At 42.9% G+C, this 21932-nt stretch overlaps 3 protein-coding genes across 3 annotated transcripts in view; 1 reads left to right on the top strand and 2 right to left on the bottom strand.

Moving 5' to 3' along the window:
• usp34 (ubiquitin specific peptidase 34) overlaps positions 1-7162 on the top strand; it is a 45747-nt gene extending 38585 nt beyond the window's left edge. Inside the window, exons 72-78 of the mRNA XM_081700698.1 lie at positions 519-643; positions 836-959; positions 1238-1317; positions 1797-1937; positions 4716-4862; positions 5067-5214; positions 5297-7162. Coding sequence (XP_081556824.1) covers positions 519-643; positions 836-959; positions 1238-1317; positions 1797-1937; positions 4716-4862; positions 5067-5214; positions 5297-6021 — 1490 coding nt within the window. The 3' untranslated portion in view covers positions 6022-7162. The remainder of the gene's footprint in view (positions 1-518; positions 644-835; positions 960-1237; positions 1318-1796; positions 1938-4715; positions 4863-5066; positions 5215-5296) is intronic.
• A 166-nt stretch (positions 7163-7328) lies between these two features.
• On the bottom strand, positions 7329-18288 carry LOC145652110 (cadherin-23-like). Its single transcript, XM_081701585.1, has 25 exons — positions 18280-18288; positions 18080-18187; positions 17300-17413; positions 17067-17160; positions 16724-16836; positions 16428-16601; positions 16066-16194; positions 15411-15566; positions 15016-15196; positions 14770-14903; positions 13592-14542; positions 13175-13300; positions 12633-12869; positions 12433-12531; positions 12086-12258; positions 11313-11461; positions 10815-11122; positions 10503-10613; positions 10124-10315; positions 9837-9931; positions 8987-9151; positions 8655-8843; positions 8384-8449; positions 8226-8262; positions 7329-8058 (listed from the first exon to the last, which is right to left on the bottom strand). Exons 1-25 carry the CDS (start codon positions 18286-18288, stop codon positions 8005-8007), a joined length of 4164 nt encoding a protein of 1387 aa, XP_081557711.1. The 3' UTR covers positions 7329-8004.
• Positions 18206-20983, bottom strand: LOC145652109 (cadherin-99C-like). The gene is made up of 6 exons (XM_081701584.1): positions 20917-20983; positions 20703-20771; positions 19258-19421; positions 19004-19048; positions 18814-18903; positions 18206-18625 (listed from the first exon to the last, which is right to left on the bottom strand). The coding sequence occupies exons 1-6, from the start codon at positions 20981-20983 to the stop codon at positions 18485-18487; spliced, it is 576 nt and encodes a 191-aa protein (XP_081557710.1). The 3' UTR covers positions 18206-18484.
• Positions 20984-21932: the final 949 nt, after the last annotated feature.

Raw genomic sequence — 21932 nt, 5'->3', positions numbered from 1 at the left:
AAAGTACCAATCAAACTGCCTTCACGTTAATTTGTTAATTAATTCAAATGTAACTGTATAGATACATTTTGTGGCAGTAATGGGAGATTACTGAGTCTCTCTGGCCGTGTGTGTGTGTGTGTGTGTGTGTGTGTGTGTGTGTGTATGTGCTGCACTGTGTATCACTGAGTCTCTCTGGCCGCGTGTGTGTGTGTGTGTGTATGCGCTGCCCTGTGTATCACTGAGTCTCTCTGGCCGCGTGTGTGTGTGTGTGTGCTGCCCTGTGTATCACTGAGTCTCTCTGGCCGTGTGTGTGTGTGTGTGTGTGTGTGTGTGCTGCCCTGTGTATTACTCAGTCTCTCTGTGTGTGTGCTGCCCTGTGTTATTACTCAGTCTCTCTGGCCGTGTGTGTGTGTGTGTGTGTGTGTGTGTGCTGCCCTGTGTATTACTTAGTCTCTCTGTGTGTGTGCTGCCCTGTGTATTACTCAGTCTCTCTGGCCATGTGTGTGTGTGTGTGTGTGTGTGCGTGCGTGCTGCAGTGTCGTTCGGACCGTATCTGCCCTGCAGAGAGAACATCAAACTAATGGGGGGAAAGAACAACATTCGACCACCCAGACCTGAACTCAACATGTGCCTCCTGCCCTCCATGGTGGAAACCAGCAAGGTAGGAATGTGTGTGTGTGTGTGTGTGTGTGTGTGTTATGCAGTAAAGATTTGTATGAAGTATCAAGTAAACTGAGCTGCTACTGCCCACAGTTTTTAAATGTTTTAAACATGGCTGTAAATTTTTCAAAAACATTCTCTCTTTCTCTCACTATGTCCATTAGTTGATGTCTCTTCCCGTCTCGCCCTCTAGGGTAAAGATGAGGTCTACGACAGGATGTTGATGGACTACTTCCTGTCCTACCACCAGTTCATCCACCTGCTGTGTAGAGTGGCCATCAACTGTGAGAAGTTCACAGAGACTCTCGTCAAACTCAGTACGGCTTTCTACTGCCCCTAGTGTCCCTACTGCCCCTAGTGTGTGTGTGTACCTCTGCACAGGTTTGTGAGTGTGCACAGTGCAAAAGTTGGTTGGTCTAATTGAGGAGCTGTGTACAGGCATGTGTGTGTGCGCTGTATACAGCTGTGTACCTGTGTGTGTATGCAGCTCATGCTGGAGAAACTGGTGATGGTGTGTATAGTGTACCTGTGTTCAGGTGTGTGCCTGGTGTACCTGTGTTCAGGTGTGTTGTGTGTATGCTTTACTTGTGTTCAGGTGTCTTAATGGCGTATGAAGGTTTGCCACTGCATCTAGCCCTGTTCCCCAAACTGTGGACTGAGCTTAGCCAGTCTCAGGTAAGAGACACTATACTGCTCACTCACTCTCACTCTGTCTCCTGCTCTGTCTCTCGGTCTCACTCTTTTAGTGAAACAAAGGACCTCTTAATTACTAAAGTCTAGAAAACCTGATGTTCTCCTAGAATGGGTTTCTAATTGGCCCCTATTTGGGACACTCGGTTAGGTTAAGTGCATCTGTGTCTCCACCTCTCCCAGGTGGCAGTGGGCGTTTAGCCCGGTTCTGTCACTGAGTCTGGACCTAGTTAACGCTTCCCTTAGTCACGATTTAGGGACCAATAGCATTGAAGTTTGTGTTGTGCGTTTGTGGATTCTCTCCAATATGTGGTGCACTTTGTTTTTGTCTCCCTCTCTCTCTCTCCCCTTCTCTTCCTCTCTCTCTCCCCTTCTTTTTCTTTCTCTCTCTCTCTCTCTCCCCCTCTCTTCCTCCCTCCCTCTCTCTCTCTCTCTCTCTCCCTCACTCCCCTCTCGCTCCCTAGTCCACATTGGCTAAGACTTGTGTGAATCTCCTGAGTGAGGACCCTGCCTTTGGAGAGTACATCAAGTGCATTCTGATGGATGAAAGGACTTTTCTCAATAATAATATCGCTTACTCCTTTCTCACCTGCTTCTTACACAAGGCAAGCACACTCACTCACACACTCTCTCTCTCTCTCTCTCTCTCTCTCTCTCGATTCAGTTCACTTTCAGTTTAAATGAGCGAAATCATACTGTATTACCATAGTAACATGTACACATGTATTACTGTAGTAACATGTACACAAACAGGAATGTATAAACGCAGATGATGAACAGGGCAGTAAACGGCAGTAAAAATACAGTACATACCGTGTGTGTGTGTGTGTGTGTGTGTGTGTGTGTGTGTGTGTGTGTGTGTGTGTGTGTGTGTGTGTATAAATACATGTACTCATTCATATACTCACACACACTATGTATGAACTAGTGTAATGTCGCACACCACTGACTCGGCGCTGCCCTCTGTCTGTGACAAGCGAATGTTGCAGGTCCACACTTCTCGCCTTGTGTTTTAAATTCTGTATGAGGAGTCTGGACTAGAATGTGCCTTGTCCATTGTGTGTATTGTCTACAGGAATTTTAGCCCTGTCTCCACTGCAGCTGGACTACAGTGGGCACAGAGACGCTGTGGAATTGGGCAGCGAGGAGTGTCCGCGTCTGCCCACCTCTACTGCCAGGCTGTGGTTACTTAGCATGTACCTGCTGGTTATTAGTTGCCGTACTCCAGATAATCTGTGTACTCGGGTAACGTAAAGCTGCGTGTTCTCTATGGAGGGATGCGCAGCACTGATGCGTACCCTGGATGTTGGTTGTTTCAATCCGGTGTTTTGGGTTGTATACTTCGTGTGTTCATTAGTGTGGGTCGAATTCTCAGAGAAAGGTTGTGGTCGTCCAGGGTGGTTGGTGTGTGAGTGTGTGTGGAGCTTCAGGACCAGCTGAATGATGGGACTTGTTTCGCTGGCTCTGAAACAGGGAGTTGGGCTTACTGAATCTGATGGCTCTTTGTTCAGTGTGGAGTGACGGAGGGTGTTGGTGTTTGGTGAGCTGTTCTGGACTCCCAGGATACTCTTGCAGAATTCTGTATGCAGGGATTCAGTGGGGCCTTTGTCCTATCTTTCGAATTTAGGTCTGGTTAGCGGACTTCATACTTGTCATGCAGTGGGTTCTGTAATTTATTGGAAAGTTCTGAGCCATTTAAATTGAACGGCTCTTTTAATAGCGTAGAAAACCCTTTCAGCTTTCACCTTTCAGCTTGGTCGAGACCATTTTAAAATTATCCGGTGAACTGATTTTCAGCCTGAGATGTGTAATATTTAGTCTGCAGGACTGTGATTGTGAAACCTGGTTACAGGTGTTGAAGAGGGTGGCGAGTGGCACAGCTGATTGCTTGATGCAGATGTTGACGAGGGTGGCGACTGATCGAGTGGCACAGCGTATTGGTTGTTACAGAGGTCGAAGAGTCTGGTGGAGTGACAGCTGATTGGTTGATGCAGATGTTGACGAGGGTGGCGACTGATGGAGTGGCACAGCGTATTGGTTGTTAGAGGTCGAAGAGTCTGGTGGAGTGACAGCTGATTGGTTGATGCAGATGTTGAAGAGGGTGGGTGGAAGCAGGCAGTGGCAGTCTTAATGGCTTTGGTTGACTAGCTTGTTTTTATAATATAGTGGTTTTCCTCCACATTATATTCCATATTCAGTAAGTCTTGAGAATGGACCTTCATGCCAAATCGAGTCAGAGATCTTTTGGAAATCTATGAACTATCAGACAGTTTAGTTTCGATTTATTTTGGTACATATTATTTGATTGGAGTACGGAGGGTGGAAATGTACTCTTGATGTTCGGCGGTTTTTAATAAGAATCTGTCTGGAGTGTAAGACTGTGTTCAGTTTTGTAATTTATGCCATAATGCTGCAGAATAACTTTTCCAAGTTGAATCCTCTGTAATTATTAGACTTAGTTTGTCTCCACTCTTGAATATGGGTGTGATGAGACCTTGTGTCCAGGTGTCTGGGAAGTGCCCCTGCTCAGTACCAGGCTGGACAGCTTCTTTATTTTGGGGGGTTGAGCTTTTGAATAGTTTTATCAGTCAGTTAATTCTCTGTACTTGAGTAATCTAATGGGTTTTTGGTAGTTGTTAGTTTGATTTTCCATTTCAGTCATCATGTGCCATGTTTAGGTTGGGTTTGGGTTCTTTTTTTCTTTCACCATGTTAGTTATTAAAATGATGCTCCAGTATTTATCCATTTTGTATGACCAAATCTTTGCATTTGCTCTTTGTTTAATAAGTTCTGATTATTCCGGATTTGTTGCAACGGATTGGCTCCTCAGTCATTTTCCGTAGATTTTGGATGCATCGTTTTCCCTTTTTCTCTTCATAATGGGCAGAGCGTACAGCTGGATCGTTTGGGTGTCTCTGGTTTGGTAGTTTACTAAGAATCTTTTGTCTTTCTCTTTTACAATTCTGATCAAACCGGCTTTAAATTGCCTATGGAATAGTGAAGTAGGTTTAAGGTTGTTAGTGACATTCTCTTTATTGAGAGGGGAAGATGGTAATTAGGTACATTCTTTGCTACTTTGGGTCCAACTATAATTCTGTCTAATTATGTAGCGCTTACTGGGTGAAGTGTGTAATTATAGTGTATTGGGCCATGGGCTCTCTCATGGTCACTCTCACTCACACACACACACACACACACACACACACACACACACACTAACTAACCAGTTTTGGATTTGGTTTTGTTACTCCATTGTTGTTCCTAAACAAGCCTGTGTTTGTATCTCACTGTGTGTGCGTGTGTACTTTTGCCTCTCTCTCTCTCTCTCTCTCTCTCTCTGTGTGTGTGTGTGTGTTTGTCTCTGGGTGTGTGCGTGCGTGTAGGTCCAGCCACAGGTCTTGTCCGGACCGAGTTGTTCCAATCTCATCAGTGTGCTGATCACCAACCTGCTGAATGAGTACCACTCCCTCCAGCCTGAGCCAGCCAATCAGAGCGCAGAGCTCAGCAAGACCAGCAGCCTGCTCAATGCAGTCAGTCCCACACAGCTCAGGATCTCTCTCGCTCTCACATACTCACTCATTCAGTTTTCATGTCAAGGTAGCTTTATTGACATGACCGTATGGGGTACAATTTTGCCAAAGTAAATGGAGTTTGTAACTGAACATGCTCTGGGGAAATAAGTGTTTTTAGGTTATTGATATAACGTGTGTGTGTGTGTGTGTGTGTATACACAGGATTTGCGAGCCCTGGTGCTGATGTTATCAATACACACCCCTCAGCAGTTGGACCCTGCCCTTGGACCTGCCCTGCAGGAGTTACTGACCAAATGCAGGATCTGCCTACAACACCGCTCCACGCACACACTGGAGACTAAAGTTAAAGGTACACACACACACACACACACACACACACACACTCAGGTTAGCTAGAAGACTTTCCCATGGCCTCTGCTTTTCTGCCTCAGCTGAAGAGGAGGGTGCCACCCCCGTGAAGCGGCGCCGTGTGAGCAGTGACGACGATCGGCCAGGGGAGGGCAGCACCAGCTCCCTGGTGGGCGGAGTCTGCCCCCACTCTGCCTCGTCCTCGCTGGTGCCCTGCGCAGAGCCAAAGGCGGAGCCAGCCGAGGCATTAACACCCAACAGCACATCGGACACAGAAACCCGAGACTCCTCCCTCATTGACCCCGGGACGGAACAAGACCCGCCCTCGCCCGATAGTGCCTCGCCTAAGGAGGAGAAAATGGAGGCAACCTCATCCTCGTCCTCGTCCTCGTCCTCGTCGTCCTCATCTTCCCTGCCTGAGGTGTTCGGGCGGGCAGACGACGCAGCGCTGCCGACAGGCTCGGGCCCGACAGCGGACGGAGAGCGGGAAGAGCGTGACGGAGAAGGAGAGAGGAAGGACTCGAGGGAGAAAGAGGAGCATGAGAGGGAGAGCGCCCCCAAGGCTGCAGCTGACGAGGCTATTCTCCTGCTCTCCAGCCTTCAGGATGCAGGGGAGGGGCGGAGCTGCACGCTGCAGGAAGCGGAGTCAGGGGTGTGTGGCCACACCCCTGCACAGGGGCTGCTGAATTCTGGGCCACAACAGACGGACATCCTGGACATGCTGTACCGCACCGCAGAGGCTGCCATCGCCGTGGTTACCAAACTCTCCACTGGTGGGAAAGGAGGGTTGCGCCCCTCTGCTTCATGACGTAACTTCCTTTCTTCTCCACCCTCTTCATTTTCAGTTTGTTTGTTTTTTTGTCGCACCTTTTAAAGTGTCCGTCTGTTCCCTGCTCTCTGTTCACCTGTTGGTTAGAATACACGCCTGCTTGTGGAGAAATGGTCAGGACCTATGAAGCCTGACCACCAGTGGTGGTTACCACAGTTACATCCACAGTCAACAGCTGCTCCACTCCCAGATGAAGGGGGGAAAAATTAATCATGACAAATTAAAGGAAAGAATAGCAGCTGTAGCACATTTCTCAAAGGGCAAAAGGTATTTATTTTCCTTTTTCTGTTGTTTGTTTTGTGTTTATTTCGAGGTTGCTGTACTGACACAGGGGAATGGTTTACAGAGATTAGGTCCCTTCTGTTCTTAATTTAATTTGCGTTTTTAATCTTTGTGTTGTCTTCTGTGCCAGTTTTGTACTCATCAGAGTGAGGCAGGACATTGCCTTGCTGATTTAGGGGTGTTTTAGGTTTTATTTCCCCTGTGGTTAATATTGAAGCTACGTTTACTTGTACATTTAAACAGAAAGAAAAGAACCACGACAAACTTGATTCTGTAAAGAATTTTATAGTTGTTGCCTGGCATTGTAAATGAGATGATTAAAAGTGTGTGTTTTTATATATATATATATATATATATATATATATATATATATATACCTTGTAAATGAGAAGATTGAGTGTGTGATGTGAGATATATATATATATATATATATATATATATATATATATATATATATATATATATATATATATATATATATATATATATATATATATATATAAAATAAATGCGCGCACACACACATGTAAGATATATGTATACAGTATATATGGTAAGGTTTCATATATACTGTATATGTCTACTGTGTATGTACATATGCTGTATGTATATAGACCTAATGGTGCTTTATCAGACACAGAGTATGTGTTGCTTGAATAAAGCACACCTGATGTAACTGTTGGAGCTATATTTTATTTACTGAGATACATTCCATAATCTAATGTCATTCTTGCTTTTTCTGTTTTCTTGTTTGTTTTTTTCCATTTTTCCTCTTGATTTGTTTTAATATAGGATAACTTAATAAAATTTTAATATGATTTAATTATGAACCAAGTCACATGACAGACTGAGAGTTCTTTGTAATACTCAGAAATTACTTCTTGCTAACAAGCCCACACATTTATTGCACAATCCCATAAACCAGCCAAGCAAATTAAATGTTTGAACTTGTACACTACCCATCATATAAAAGTGCAATACAAATGCAAAGTTTGTAAATATATTTAAATATGTTAATTTAATTATGTGCCATTGCATATCTGTTGTTTAGTATCAAGTGACAAACAGTAATATCCATGTAAAGGCACGATGTTTGTTTGTTGTTTTTTTAAGTGCATGAAAACAATGTTAGGTTTTTTTTTTTTAACCTAGAGCTACAGATTTATAAAGCTGTTACTGAATTTTTAAAATTAAATTAGAGCAGTGATTTCTTAATTTTTTTATTTTTCTAACTTGTTCAACTCCACAGTGTGTCACAGTCAAGGAATTATTGTGTTCCTGTCTTCCCAAGCAAAAGGAAGTCTCACTGAACCCTACAGAGCTTGTTGTTGTTGAGGAATAGTTGACTGTTGGGTTTTGCGCTCAGCGATGTCTCTGTGATTTGGTTTTATGCTCAGCGATGACTCAGCGGTGTACAACACGTGACCAGCTTCTTCAGGACCAAGGATGATGCGAGTGATGACTCTTTGCTGTGTTATATTTAATACTTTGTATCTCTAAATTAAAAATAATATGCATCTGGGCTTAAAAATCATGAACGCTGGTCGTAAACTAGAAATCTGCCCAGTGTTTTGTTCGTATGGAAGCTGCTTTTTTTTAGTGCTTTTATGGTAGCTGTCTTTTTCTTCCTCAGAAGGTGGAGGCCAGTTTATCATTGTCCAGTGCTCTGTCTGCTGTCGTTCACTTCTCTGATGTGTCTGAAGTTTTTCTGCTGCTGTGGTAACTTCCCTGCTCCTGTGGGGAAACACGTGAGTGGATTAAAAAGCTGTAGGCGCCGCATGAAAGATAAAAGCAACAAGGCAGACTTAAAACGTAGTTGAGTTGCTTTGTAGTGTTTAAAAACGTGCGGTTCTGAGCATTGTGTTTCCAGCATTGTTAGCAACCAGCAGTGTTCCCTCTACCTCCAGTGTAGCAGTAAAGCTGGTGCCATCAGCGTGGCTGTGGAGAGAAGAAAAACGCTCAAGAAGGCACCTTCACATAAGCCAAATGCTCAAGGATCACACTGTTTTTGTAGGGTTTTTGTTTTTACTTGAAATGCACAGGAAACAGCAATACTTACAGCTTTAATTTTCCTATGTTAAAGCTTTCTTCATCTGAATCCCCAAGGTCCTTCATTTTTTTGAACCTTAAGTCAGCAAAAAAGAAAATAAAATTTTATATATATATATATATATATATATATATATATATATATATATATATATATATATATATATATATATCTGTCATGCAAAGGCCAGATCCACTACGTTCTGTATCGAAGCCTGTATGCAGCTCAAGAAAACCAGTGCTTCCAAATTATCCAGTGGTCACATCATTTAAGCACCTACTTGATCACCGACACCACCACCAGGACTACAAGGCCCACGATGCTTAGCGCCAGCAGAACAGAGAGCGTAATAACGGCTGTTTCACTACTGTCTTCCCACAGTCTGGATCCCTGCTCCTGCAGTTCCAGGCCAGGGCCAAACACCTTCTCCAGCTCTGTCTTCACACTTTCCCTTTCACTCTGCAGCTTCCTGGAGGAGTTGAAACGTTTCTGAACATACTGACCTCCAAACTATAAATTGGTGCATAACTCTTTGTAAGATAATGGCTTTGACCTTGAGGTCCCCTTACATACCTCACATTTTCCTCAGCCTACATTTGGGGGGGAACTTACTCATTGACTTCCTTAGCGCTCACGATCACGCCGTTTCTGTCTACAGCGATGAAGCTGACAGAAGTCTGGGCAGCCGTTAACCTCGTCAGCGGCCGTGTGTCCTGTCCGTTCTCGATTCTCACCCTTAAGATGTTCACAGTCCAGCCTAGCACCTTCTGCAGAGACCTGGTGAGGGTGAAGGGTGAAGCACTCAGTCCAGACTTAACACATATTGAGTTGTATGGTAAAATGAGAGGTGATTGATCAAGTAGGATTTATTTCAGAGTTTTTGATTCCATGGGTGCAGCGTTGCGTCAGACTACCTCTTCCTCCCTTCTGCGTATGGCATTATGAAGGGGTTGGGGTGATGCACTTTTATGAATAAATGATGTATTGGTTTAGCAACAGTCATTGATGAGGCTTAAATAAAATTTCTATATGGAAGCTAGTAAACACAGTGGAAAATAGTGACATTTTTAACTGAAATGATTGCTCCAACTAAGCTGCTTGAGCACAAACAGGTGACTCAGACTTTGAGAGGCAGCTGACCGGTACCTTAACCTATAATCTGAACTCCATATCTGACCTCTCGTTGGCCCTTTACTCTTACTATAGACAAAATTTAAAGGACAGATTCTACAGATTCAAGGACTGTTTGAACCATATTTCTACGCTGTCTTATTACAAAGGTATTAATAACATTGAAGCAGGTTAATGACGTGATGTAAAATGTAAGTTTTTTCCAATATTCCAGAAAAATCTCCTTTGATCATTGGCATGGTCACCGTTTCTCTCATCAGAGTTTTTCTCCTTTGTAAGATGATTTTTAAGAAAATATGCATTGGAAAAAAAAATGATAGTGGAGCCTCACTTTTGAGTTTCTGGAACTTTCTTCTCTACAATATATACAGGCTGGTTGAGTGTTATCACCACAATATCGTCACTGGTGCTGTCTTTTACCTCCACCTAAGAGAGCCACACACAGGTACCGTCAACCTCTCCTATAAAACCGTGTTTGAAGGATTTAATAGGTCTTAATGGTTCATAATTAAGGAAAAAAAAAATTTAAAGAATAAAACTTTAATATGACAAAGGGGTCAAGCTGGACAATTGTTACAATCATAAGAAACACTCGGGGAGATGTGAGTGGAGGCTTACCTCTATATCGGCAGTGCTGAAGAGGCCGTCCGCGTCTGTGGCTTTGACCTGGGCAGTTAGCACCTTACCACCCATGCCTGTCAAATCCAGCACATAGACCTGACCAGAGGAGCCCTCCACGCCCAGGAGGGAACTGGACTCCAGCATGGAGTAGTGGACGTCCAGGCTGTTCCCGACGTCAGGGTCCGATGCCTGTGAAAACACAGAAATCATTTGCCCACCAAAGTAAACGCTCGTAAGAAACGTAAATGGGGCTGCCGTGTCACTGACACTTACTAAGAACAGTGGCCTGGCATGGGGTCACCGGTTATTTGAAAATACCTTATACTGACGTTACAACTTGAACTGGAACCATAAATTGTTGTACTGCATAACCCACCTTCACCGTCACTACTGGAAATCTGAACGGCGCCACACTGAAGACTGCTGCCTTGTATTTTTCTCCCTCGAAGACAGGAGCTTCGTTCACGTTCTCTACCTGAATGACAACCTGTGGAGGGATGAGACGCAGGTGAGTTGCCATAAATGTTTCCTTCCAGATTTTGTTAATCAGAATGCCTCATATCATAAAGAATGCTGTATTTGGACACCAAGCAAATGTTTTTTATATATATATATATATATATATATATATATATATATATATATATATATATATATATGAGAGAGAGAGAGAGAATTAGGCTAATACCGTTGCCATGGTAACATTGTGAGGGGCTCTGCTGTCGGTAGCTTCCACTTTGATGATGAACCATTCCTGTTCCTCTCTATCCAGCATCTTCAGAGTTTTAATAATCCCAGTTTTGTGGATGGAGAAAAGATCTGTGTGCGACGTCAGTTTGTAAGTGACCTTGTCTAGCTGACTTCCTGTCAACGCTTTTACTTCACCCACTTCTGTTTCCATTGGTTCATTCTCTTTTATCCCAAAGTAGTAGGTGGAGTTCTCAAAGGTCAAACTGTCCGACAGGGAAACAGCTCTTATCTCGATTGTGACTTCAGCTACAAAATTGAAGAATGAGATTGTGAGAGAGCCGCACTCCCTGAGTATCTATAATGCTTAAAGCCTGTATGACCTAAATGTATCAAAATGTTTACTGTTTTAGTATTAACCTTTTGCCTTGTAACATTTTTGTGAGATTTTGAGATTAGAACTACATGTAACTGTATGTATGTTGTAGTCTCTTTAGACCTGTGTCATTTTGAGGTGGCGTCCCATGATCCTCTGCTATGGCGATCAGGTCTATATCCCGGTCACCCTTCAGGTCACTAAGGTTCCGGCTCCAAGTAATTTCTCCTGTCTCGGAATTTAGATCCACCAGATCAGAACCTGAAGAAAACCTGGAAATAGAAAACATTTGTATTTGTGCAGCTATTTTAGTGATTACTTACATCTTTTACACCTAATTAATGAATTACATTTAGTTTAATTGACTAATCCATTTAATAGCACTTAATTACTTAATGGTATTATGTTGATTGAAAAAAATTCCCATTTAAAATAGTCATAGATCTATTTTGTATTCTTTTCTCTTACGTTTTTGTGTATTCATTTGTTAGATTTTAGTTTTTTGACCACCTTCTAGGGCACGACCCCATTTCTAATTTTTTAAACTTAAACACAAAACTGAAGTCACTACTACTGAGTGGGGGCCCTGTGGTCCCCATGTAGGTCAGTGGGCTCAGAGCAGAATGGTGAGAATCATGCAAGCGCACACAGTCCACAGCCGGGCAAATCACATCAGAGCAAAACCATCCACCTCTGCAGGAAGGTACCACATTCCTGCCTTATGCAGCCAGCATCTTGTAGAATCTGTGCCCAGGTGACTTCATGCTAGTGTAAAGGCCCAGGAAGGTGGAGCACATCACTGGAGAGGTGAGCCTAACAAACAAGTGACTCAGCGTAACAGAGAGCAACCTTAACCTGTTACGTGGAGATACTCGGATGTTCTGCTTCATACTAACCTGTAGTTGATGAGAGAGTTGTTCCCAGCGTCACGGTCTGTAGCAGACACAGTCAGCACCAGATCTCCTCCTTTAACATCCCTGGCAAGGACCCGTGTTGAGTAGGAGCGCTGGCTAAAGACGGGAGGGTTGTCGTTCACATCAGTTACGATAACCGTCATCCTGGTAACGTTCTGGGGAAGCAGGGATCAACTAGATTTTAAAGGTGTAGTACATCTCAAAAATACTTTCCTGAACTGAAGACGTGCTACTGTAGTAGTTAAAAAGATGTCGTCGGCATCGTCCCCACAGTACACACATGTGTATGAGGATGTGCACTTGTGTGAAGACCACATGAAAATATTTACATTTCTTGGTGGGAAACCATTATCCTCTGCAATTATAACCAAATCATAAACGTCTTGTGTCTCCCGATCCAGGTCCCGGGTCACCATGAGAATCCCATCCTGAGAGACAGAATAATAAGACGTTTACACAGCAAATAAGCAACATTTCGATAAACATTCTGTATCGGTGGTAAACCTGCGCAGCACCCTTGTGTTCTCACCATTGTTAAGGTAAAGAGATCACGGTGGGATGAGGTGTAGAGAAAGACTTCTCCATTGTCTCCAATGTCCATGTCATCTACTTGGAAGCGATACACCTCACCCCTTCTGTTCTCAGGGATTTCTAGGGGATTTTGGAGTGCAAGAAACTCTGGGTTGTTGTCATTGACATCCAGAACTGTTAGGTTGATTTGGGCGGTGGCGCTTAAACCGTTGACAGGCTGGTCTACAGCCACCACCTGTGAAGGTAGAGAAGGTTTATCGTTAGCGTTGTATCATTACTCAATTAACACACAACGGAAATGAGCATAGTTAGAAAACAGTTACTAGATATGAGTAAAGGCACACGAAACATTCTCAGTTCCTTTTGTCAAATCTGAGCAACACCATTAAACAGCAGAATGACTGGAACGATTGCAAGCAAACCGCTTCAGTTTAAGGAAACCTTGAGCTATAACTGTTCATCTCCACGCTTGACTCAGACTGACTTGGGGTTTTCTAACCCTGCACTGAACTGAACGCCATGCTCAGTGGAGGACTGCACCTGTATGGAGTAATGGTCTCTCGCCTCCCGGTCAAGGCTGGCGTTACTCCGCAGGTGGACCACACCTTGACTGTTGATATTGAAAGTGTCACTGGACAGAAGGAAGTGCCCATTGCGGAATCCACCCTTAAAAAAGCGGAGCAGAACAGATTATATAAAAATGATAAACAGTCGATGCTAACGTGGCTAATGGTGAATGAAGGCTTGCTGTATGAGCTTCTATCTTTTCTCTCTTTGCAAACCTTATAAGAACTGTTTGGTCAAACACCTTGGCCTTCGCTCACTTAGCCATTGGTATGTACAAATAAAATCGAATGAACAAGGGATGCACAAGGATCCAGTCACTTGTGCTGACGGTATCAACGTGCATCAACAGGTGTGATCGTCCCGTTTCTCCTTTCCTGCCTTGCCTCTCACCTCGTCCTCGTCCGTGACTTCCAGTGACACCAGCGCAGAGCCAGGGGCTATGTTCTCATATACGCCCACGTTATATTGGTCTTGGCTGAACTCCGGGGCCTTATCATCCACATCCTCCACCCAGACCTTCACCACAGCAGTGCCTGTAAGAGCAGGACTACCTCCATCCCTGCCCTCCACCTCCAGGGTGTATCTCCTAACCTTGCTGTAGTCCAGCTTCTGTGCCACGCGTATAAGTCCGGATGTGGGGTCTATGGTGAAGGCAATGGGGAGAGAAGGAGGCTGCTGTTTGGTGAGGTGATACGTCACAGCACCGTTGGGACCTTCGTCCGTGTCGGTGCCGTTGACGCTAATCACATCTGTTCCCACGGTGGAGTTCTCGGAGACGCTGGCCTCATATTGTTGATGAGAAAAGCTGGGGGCATTGTCGTTGATGTCAGTCACGGTAACAACCAGGCAGGCCTCTGCAGATAGCGACGGCTGACCCTGGTCTCGCGCAACCACTCTCAGCTCGTACTTGTCCTGGGTCTCTCGGTCCAATGCTGCTGCAACAGTGATCAAACCTGTTCTTGGATCCACACTAAACATCCCCGCAGAATGTTCTAGAGTATATAACACTTGAGCATTCAGTCCAGCGTCCGCGTCTGTGGCAGATACGGTGGTCACATTGTCTCTGATCGCTGCATCCTCCTGGACTTCCATGGAAACTGTGCTGAGTGGAAACACAGGGCTGTTGTCGTTGATGTCCAGCACATCCACGTGAACTGAGGCTTCATCTCGGATTGTTCCGTCTGAGAGGGATAGTTGAACGGTGTAGTTCTTACAGGTCTCGTAGTCCAGTCTGACTCTTGTACTCAGTATTCCTGTCAGCTGGTCGATGGAGAACTTATCTGCCTCTGTCTCGACTGTTAAGGTAACCGAAACAGCCGGTGTCACCGAAAGGAAAGCAGCCTGTGGATCAAAACATAGCAATTTACTCCTTAAACATATTAAATGCTGACGGATACTTTCACTGCCTTAACTTTTATACAACAAAAGTGTCAGATGATCTTGGCTAATGTAGCATTGTTGTGGTTCCAGATTATTATCCAGTAACTGCATGACTACCTCACTACTGTTTCGTGCCTCCACTATTTGCAGAATGGCGCTTAACTGATGTTAAAGCTCCAGAACATCACCTTGATAATTTCTGCGCCTGCCTCTTGCTCTTCTAGAACTTTCCCCTGATATTTTTTCTGAAGGAACTGTGGGCGGGAGTCTCCAGGCGCCTTGATGTCCACAAGCACATTGGAATATCTGCTCACTGCGCCCCCTGTGGAAGTGGAGGGGAATCACAAATATTGATGTAACAGTAGGCCAAGTTGTCATTGTGTTCTGCTCTGACAATGCTTTTGTCTTTCTCCATTTTCGGGTTATTGCCGTACCATCTTTTGCAGTCACATAGAGCAAAAACTGGAGGATCTTGTTTTCCAGAAGAGGGATGGTTTTGTTTAATGTTATCACACCTGTGTCTTCATCCAAGTGAAAATACCCCTCTTCATTCCCAAAGTCAATAAAATAACTTATTTGCCCGTTTGGTCCTTCATCTAGGTCTGTTGCTTCTACCTGTACAAATTACAGCGAGAGAACAAATATATATGTATATATGGCATTAAAGGACTTACATTTGTTTATTGTTTAAAGTGCTTTTGTAACTAGTCATGTACACCCATGTTGTATAATCAAATTTATAATTTATTTAAGTCATATTCCTACAGTCATGTACACCCATGTTGTATAATCAAATTTATAATTCATTTAAGTCATATAACTCCGTTACCTTGACGACCAGCATTCCAATGGTCTGATCAGTCGAAACTTTGCCCTCGTACCTAGAACGTCCAAACACTGGACTGTTATCGTTCTCATCAGAAAGGGAGACACTGACACTGGCTAGTGCGCTGTTGGTGGAAGGGGGGTTCTCTTTGGCTTGAATCTTGGCATTTTAGGAAGAAACAATAACTTCAATTGGTTAATAAAATACACATTGTGGGTAAAGAGTTTTAATTATCTGCTGTGATGTGCTGCATTGTGAGTGGTTGTGTGTGGACCCGCAACAGCGGAGCTCTTTATATACCATTAAATATCCAATTAATTAATTACCCTAACACGTGCGTGTTAATTCATTAACCTAACTTGTCTTAACACGCATGTGTTAGGTTAATGAATTAATTCATTAACCGAACACACATTAATTCATTAATCTAACACATACATGTTAATTCATTAACCTAACACATACATATTAATTCAAAAACAAATGTGTATTACATTTTCTCATTTGAAAGAACACACTAGTGATGGTATCTGTGTACGAAGGATTGGAGGTTTTTTTATGCAACTCACCTGTGCTTTGAACTCATAACATTTTATGGTACATTATTTTATGACAGGGACACACCAATCAGATTGTTTTTTTGTTGACTAACTCTTACCTGAAACACAAATCTCCTGATGGTTTCCCTGTCCAGCTCAGCAGGTGTCTTCACTCTGATGGAACCGTCTGGACTGAGGGAGAAAGGAACTGTATCCGGAATAACTTGCAGTTTTCCTGTGAAGCCTCCCTGTGAAGCAGTTAGGGTATTGGACTAATAAAAAGGAAGTTGCTGGGTCAAGCCCCACCACAGCCAAAGTGCCACTGTTGGGCCCCAGAGCAAGGCCCTTAACCCTCTATTACTCAAATTGTACTCAGTGACAACTGTAAGTTGCTTTGGATAATACAGTCTGCTAAATGCTGTAAATATATACAGCCTTTAGAGTTTTGTAATGTTTAAGATCTCTAGAAGCTTCACAGTACCTTATCCAAGTCTGTTACGTGGACTTGGAGCACAAACTGGTCTCTGGGAGAATTTTCTGGAATAACTGCGGTGTACTCGCTCTGGTTGAACTCTGGCAGATTGTCATTCATGTCATTAACCGTGACGAATACCACAGCATTGGCTGTCTTAGTGCCATCATCCTGCTGCACTGCCTAAACACACACACACAAATGATTTTCGAGGTCTACTTTTTTCTTAGGATTGTAAACACTGGCCTTGTATCACATTTAATTGTTTGTGTGTTTTGTTTTTTTTTGTTTGTTGATAAACATACCTGTATTTGGACTACAATATTTTCTATCTCCTCCCTGTCCAGTGCATGGCCCACTGAGATGACCCCACTGTTTGGCTCAATGCTGAACCTGCTCAGATACTCATTTGGGTTTACTGGAACAGACATGATAAAAAGAAAGCAGCGTTTATAATAAACTTCAATTAGGAATTTGCCCAAAGGCAACTCAAGACACAGCTTTGAATTCCAGAGCAGTGCTGAGCCAGATCCCAACGCTCTGCTAGACGTCTAGATTTCCCGCGAGTGACGTTTCGCAGGTAGAGGCTCATTATATCCATAATAATAACGTTCAGAGATGTAGGAGAGAGCTGGTAGGAGTGTGCACCTGCAGTTATGCTGTAGACTACAGGCTGGTTGATCCCTGTGTCTCCATCCTGGGCTTTTACAGCCTCTGGAGAGATCGATGGGAAAGGACCCACCTGAGGTTCAGAAACATAAAGGGAAGTTCCAAAACGCCTTCTACTATAGGATGTATGCCGCTGTCACGTGGGGAAGCTTTTTAAAAGGTGAAGAAATATAAAACGATGCAAGATTTGATGTAGAATGTAGCTGAGTTACCTCATTCTCTGGAATGGATGCCTGGTACAGACTGTGATCAAAATAAGGGTTCATGTTGTCAAAGTCTGACACGGAGATGACAATGTTTGCCGTATCTTTGAAGTCGCCAATGTCCTGCAGAGAACAGAAAGGTAAAGCTTCCCATCTGGATAGTGGGGATAACTGGAGAAACCCCAAAAAATGTTTTATAAAACAGGATTTATGTGTTAAAATTAGATATTTTTAGAACTTGGAGAATAGAAACCCAAACTTGAGAAAGTAAACACATCAGGGGCAAAGCAGTCTCGCACGAAGGTTGTGTGATTACAAACATATAGATGGGATTTAATTGTAATTATAAATATGTGGATGTGATTTAATTGGATTTCATACAAACGAAGCTATGAGAACAGCTGGAACCGTTTGTAACTGTTCAGTTCTCAGAAACGTGCAGCTGAGTTTATACTGGACAACAGTGGTCACAATGCTACCAGAGATTGTTTCCAACCCAATCGAACACACCTTTCCATTTTATTATTGTTTTATTTAGATTTTATCATCTTCTTCAGATATCCTTTACTAGCTGAATGTAGTATTGTAGGTCTGGGTTGATGTCCACTGGGTTCATGTTGCAAATGTGCCATGTTTCCATTTGACACACCTGTCTTAACTTTGGCAAATGAGCAACTCTGCCCTCTCTCACTACCAAAATGTGTGTCCTCACAGAGTATTTTAAAGGTTTGAGTTTTGAGAGGCATCCCACATGGGTCACTAGTTTGGAGGGTTGGTGCTGAGGCCTACCTTGGCTTCTACAGTGAAGTTGTAGAGATTGACGAGGTTGTAGTTAAGACGCTTAGTCAGTATGATGACCCCGTCATTACGCAGTTCCAGCTCATTTGGAACAGGAGGCTTGTTACCGGTACAGTCATGGTTACCATTTGACAAGGTCAACAAACAACAGTCACGGTTACCATTTGACAAGGTCAACAAACAACAGTCACGGTTACCATTTGACAAGGTCAACCAACAGTGCGAATGTGATTAATAAGGAATGAAACAACAGTGGCAGCATCAAGCAATTAGTGTCAACTAGATCATTTATTTATTTAAGTAGTCATTTTGCTTGACACTAGCCCACTACAGTTAGCTAATGTGGAAGACTGTGAGTCACATTAATGACAGGAAGAACCGTTTTGTAGTTTCCATTCATGTTATTTGCAGTGCACTGAGTTGTATGGTACGCTGCAAACAGCTCACCAGTATGGAGTACGACACCCTGCTGTTCTCTGAGGAGACATCAGCATCCAATGCCTGGACTCTCAGCACAATATAGCCCACATCTTCTCTCTAGGCAAAGTGGACATTTCAATTTGAATGTATTAGTAAAAACATACCAAGCTGACCTGAATCCCAGTTAATGGGTCATTCTGAATTCCTATCGAGGTGGTGACATATGTTAAGTTCACAGAATGATGAAATGTAAATATTTAAATAAATGTGTAACAGAACATAGTGTAAAATTTGACTGGACTCACTTCAGACACGGTAGTTTGGTACAGTTTGTTTTCAAAAACTGGTGCGTTGTCGTTGATGTCCCCAACATTAAGGATACGTCTGTTTTTCATCTGTGACAAAGTGACATCTTTTTGTTTGTTTGTCTTTAAAGACAAAAAGGTTTAGCTTCCATCAACATCAGTTGCAAAAATGCACCTAATTTGCACCTACCCTTGAATTTTTGCAGGTCACTGAATAATACAGCTTTCCACCAGACTGGCAAAACAGAACATAGTAATTATTAATATGACCTGAAAAAAGATTCAGCTTCTATAGGTTTCATCACACCACTCTTACAAACACTGTATGTAAGTATTTGTGGCCATACGGTGCCCACACTGCGCGTTATACTGTGTATGACTATGTATGTGACGAATAAACCAAACTTGAACTTGAACAAATGAAAGGAAGCAGGAAGTAGGCACCTCCTTCAGAGCGTCTGCGTCCAGAGCTTTGGTGGTTTGGACGCTGGCTGTGGTGTCTCCAGGAATAAAGCTCAGCCTCAGAAAGGTCACACCACTGGGAAAGAGATAAGGCTCCAGCTCCAGGTTATCCGAGGGCTGTAAGTTGGTGAGAGTCTCCACGTCCCCTGTATGAGAGTCAAAGATGAAGTGAAACAGTAACACAGCTTGACTTGCTACTGAAGAGCTGAAGCTCAACTTTACAACTTTACATGCGTCACCTCAGGATCGCTGCTGTAGAGGCAGCATGCAAAGTGTAAAGTAATTTATTTAAGTATAAGGAATGAAATTGGAAAGACAATACAATGAGTTTTGGGGGTAGGAGAAGGATATGTGCGCGCCCCCCCCCCCCCCCCCCCCAATAATTTCTGCTCATACTACTCATAAAACATGTTAGGTTGGGTGGTGTGCTCAGCCCCCCCTTAGATTTGAAATTAAACCTACGCCACTGATCATTAGTGTTTACTGGCTAATTAACTAATAAAAAAATACCTCCATTAAAAAATCTGTTGCTCTTGATAAGATACTTGTTATTTTTATTTTATTTGCATTTTAAAAACATGCTATAAAGAGATTGTGGAATACACAATCTTACTTGTTTGGTATAATAGCTCCCTTCTACAGCATGTATGAGTGGGCCACTCTGATTTGTCTACAGTGCATGTACAAATGGGATCTACTGTCTACAGTGCATGTATTTACATTTATGACATTTAGCTGAGGCTTTTATCCAAAACCAATTATGACAATTGAAGGTTAAAGTCTTGCTCAGGAGCCAAACAGTGGCAACTTGGCAGTGGTGGGGCTTGAACTAGTAACCTTCCAATTACAAATCATGTACCTTAACCACTGAGCTATTGTGTCAGAGTGGGCCCCTGTTATATGTTTACAGTGCAAGTATGAGTGGGCCCCTGTTACGTGTCTACAGTGCATCAGTGATATGCTATGGCAGCTCCGCTACATGTCTACAGTGTATGAATCGGTGGTGTTTGATATAGTATTCCTGTTACATGTCTACAGTGTATGTATCAGTGGTGTTTAATAGTCCTGTTACATGTATCAATGGTGTTTGTTATAGTAGTCCTGTTACATATATCAGTAGTGTTTGTTATAGTAGTCCTGTTACATGTATCAGTGGTGTTTGTTATAATAGTCCTGTTACATGTAACAGGACTACTCTAACAAACACCACTAGTACATGTATCAGTGGTGTTTGTTATAGTAGTCCTGTTACATATATCAGTAGTGTTTGTTATAGTAGTCCTGTTACATGCATCAGTGGTGTTTGTTATAGTAGTCCTGTTACATATATCAGTAGTGTTTGTTATAGTAGTCCTGTTACATGCATCAGTGGTGTTTGTTATAATAGTCCTGTTACATGTATCAGTGGTGTGCACAGACATGTGTACCTTCATAGCCCTCAAGGATGTTGCCGACATTGTAGTCAGTTCCACTTGTGCAGTTTATGGCTGAGGAACCTGGGGAAGGCAGACAGTGAACACATCTCCCTGTAACAATCTCCTCCATTACAGATGCCAAATTAGACTCACTTCTCTTTCATCTTGAAATGAGAGAAGGAGAGAAATAAGCAGTGCAGTGTGTGGAAGGGACAGAGATGGAAACAGCGGGCATGTTCTTGAGCATCATTAAGATACACTTTCTTCTCAAGCTTGAAGCCATATTTCACCATTCTCAAATGTTTATTTTTAATATTTCTTTCTTTTTCCATGTCCCAAGGGGAACTCACTGAGAAGAGATATCTCTCTTTTCTCATAATAATCTCTGGATCAAATGATTCATTCTCCAGGCAGAGATATATAGAGGAGACTGGATGAGTTTATAGGCAGATTACAGATCCTGGGAAATCGAAACTCATTGTTCTCAGTTCAGTTCCATCTGAATCAATACACTGCACTTTACTGTGTTAGAAATACTCATTAAACAGAATACTCATGAATGTCTTGAATTAAAATAGATTATTGCACTTTAGTAATTCTCATTAAACAGAATACTCCTGAATGTCTTGGATTAAGATACATTAACACACTTTACTTGTGATCCCCTGATAATTGATGGATTATGATGGATTATCATGGGATAATCCATGACATGGTATTTTAAGTATGTCTCTATCAGGGACAACATTTACAAGAAAGAACATTTAGCTGATGGTTAAACATGATTTTGAGAGGTCTTGTTTAGACTGCACCACCAGTAATTTCAGTCAGCATTATAATTAAAGATATTTTAATCATCATAATTAAAAGAGCACATTAATCATAATACATTTTCACCCATCCTTTGTACATGAATACGTGTACTTACCAATGACAGCCCATGTGCTGTGTACAAACAAACAAGCTAGAATGGCTAAGGAAGAGAGCAGGTTCATGTTCATACAGAACAGGTACGCGGGGTTCCCACTCACACCTCGCTGTATATCCTGGACGTGTATGCCTTTCACTTCAGTCGAGATCAGACAGAAGTGAAGGGTGGAGAACTGCAGCAGGGCAGATCACCCTCTCTCTCTCTCTCTCTCTCTCTCTCTCTCTCTCTCTCTCTCTCTCTCTCTCTCTCTCTCTCTCTCTCTCTCTCTCTCTCTCTCTCTCTCTCTCTCCACTTCTATGGCTTGTTGTAAA

This window comes from Electrophorus electricus, chromosome 18 (assembly GCF_041902795.1).
Source record: "Electrophorus electricus isolate QZ-2024a chromosome 18, ASM4190279v1, whole genome shotgun sequence".
NCBI classification, from domain to species: domain Eukaryota; kingdom Metazoa; phylum Chordata; class Actinopteri; order Gymnotiformes; family Gymnotidae; genus Electrophorus; species Electrophorus electricus.
Note: the sequence above shows the minus strand (reverse complement) of the source record. Positions and strands in the feature narration are given on the sequence as shown.

Bases quoted from the DNA above. Each gene is read 5' to 3' on its own strand.
- LOC145652110 (XM_081701585.1), bottom strand. The intron at 12,259-12,432 runs GTAAATATTTTC...CTGCTTCCCCAG, and splicing joins ATGGTTTCCCACCAAGAAAT to AACGTTACCAGGATGACGGT. The intron at 8,059-8,225 runs GTAGAGGGAACA...GTTTCCCCACAG, and splicing joins GCTTTACTGCTACACTGGAG to GAGCAGGGAAGTTACCACAG.
- LOC145652109 (XM_081701584.1), bottom strand. From the start codon at position 20,983: ATGGTGAAATATGGCTTCAAGCTTGAGAAGAAAGTGTATCTTAATGAT. The intron at 19,422-20,702 runs GTACACATGTCT...ACTCTCATACAG, and splicing joins CATCCTTGAGGGCTATGAAG to GGGACGTGGAGACTCTCACC. The intron at 18,626-18,813 runs GTGAGTCCAGTC...CACTTTGCCTAG, and splicing joins ACCAAACTACCGTGTCTGAA to AGAGAAGATGTGGGCTATAT.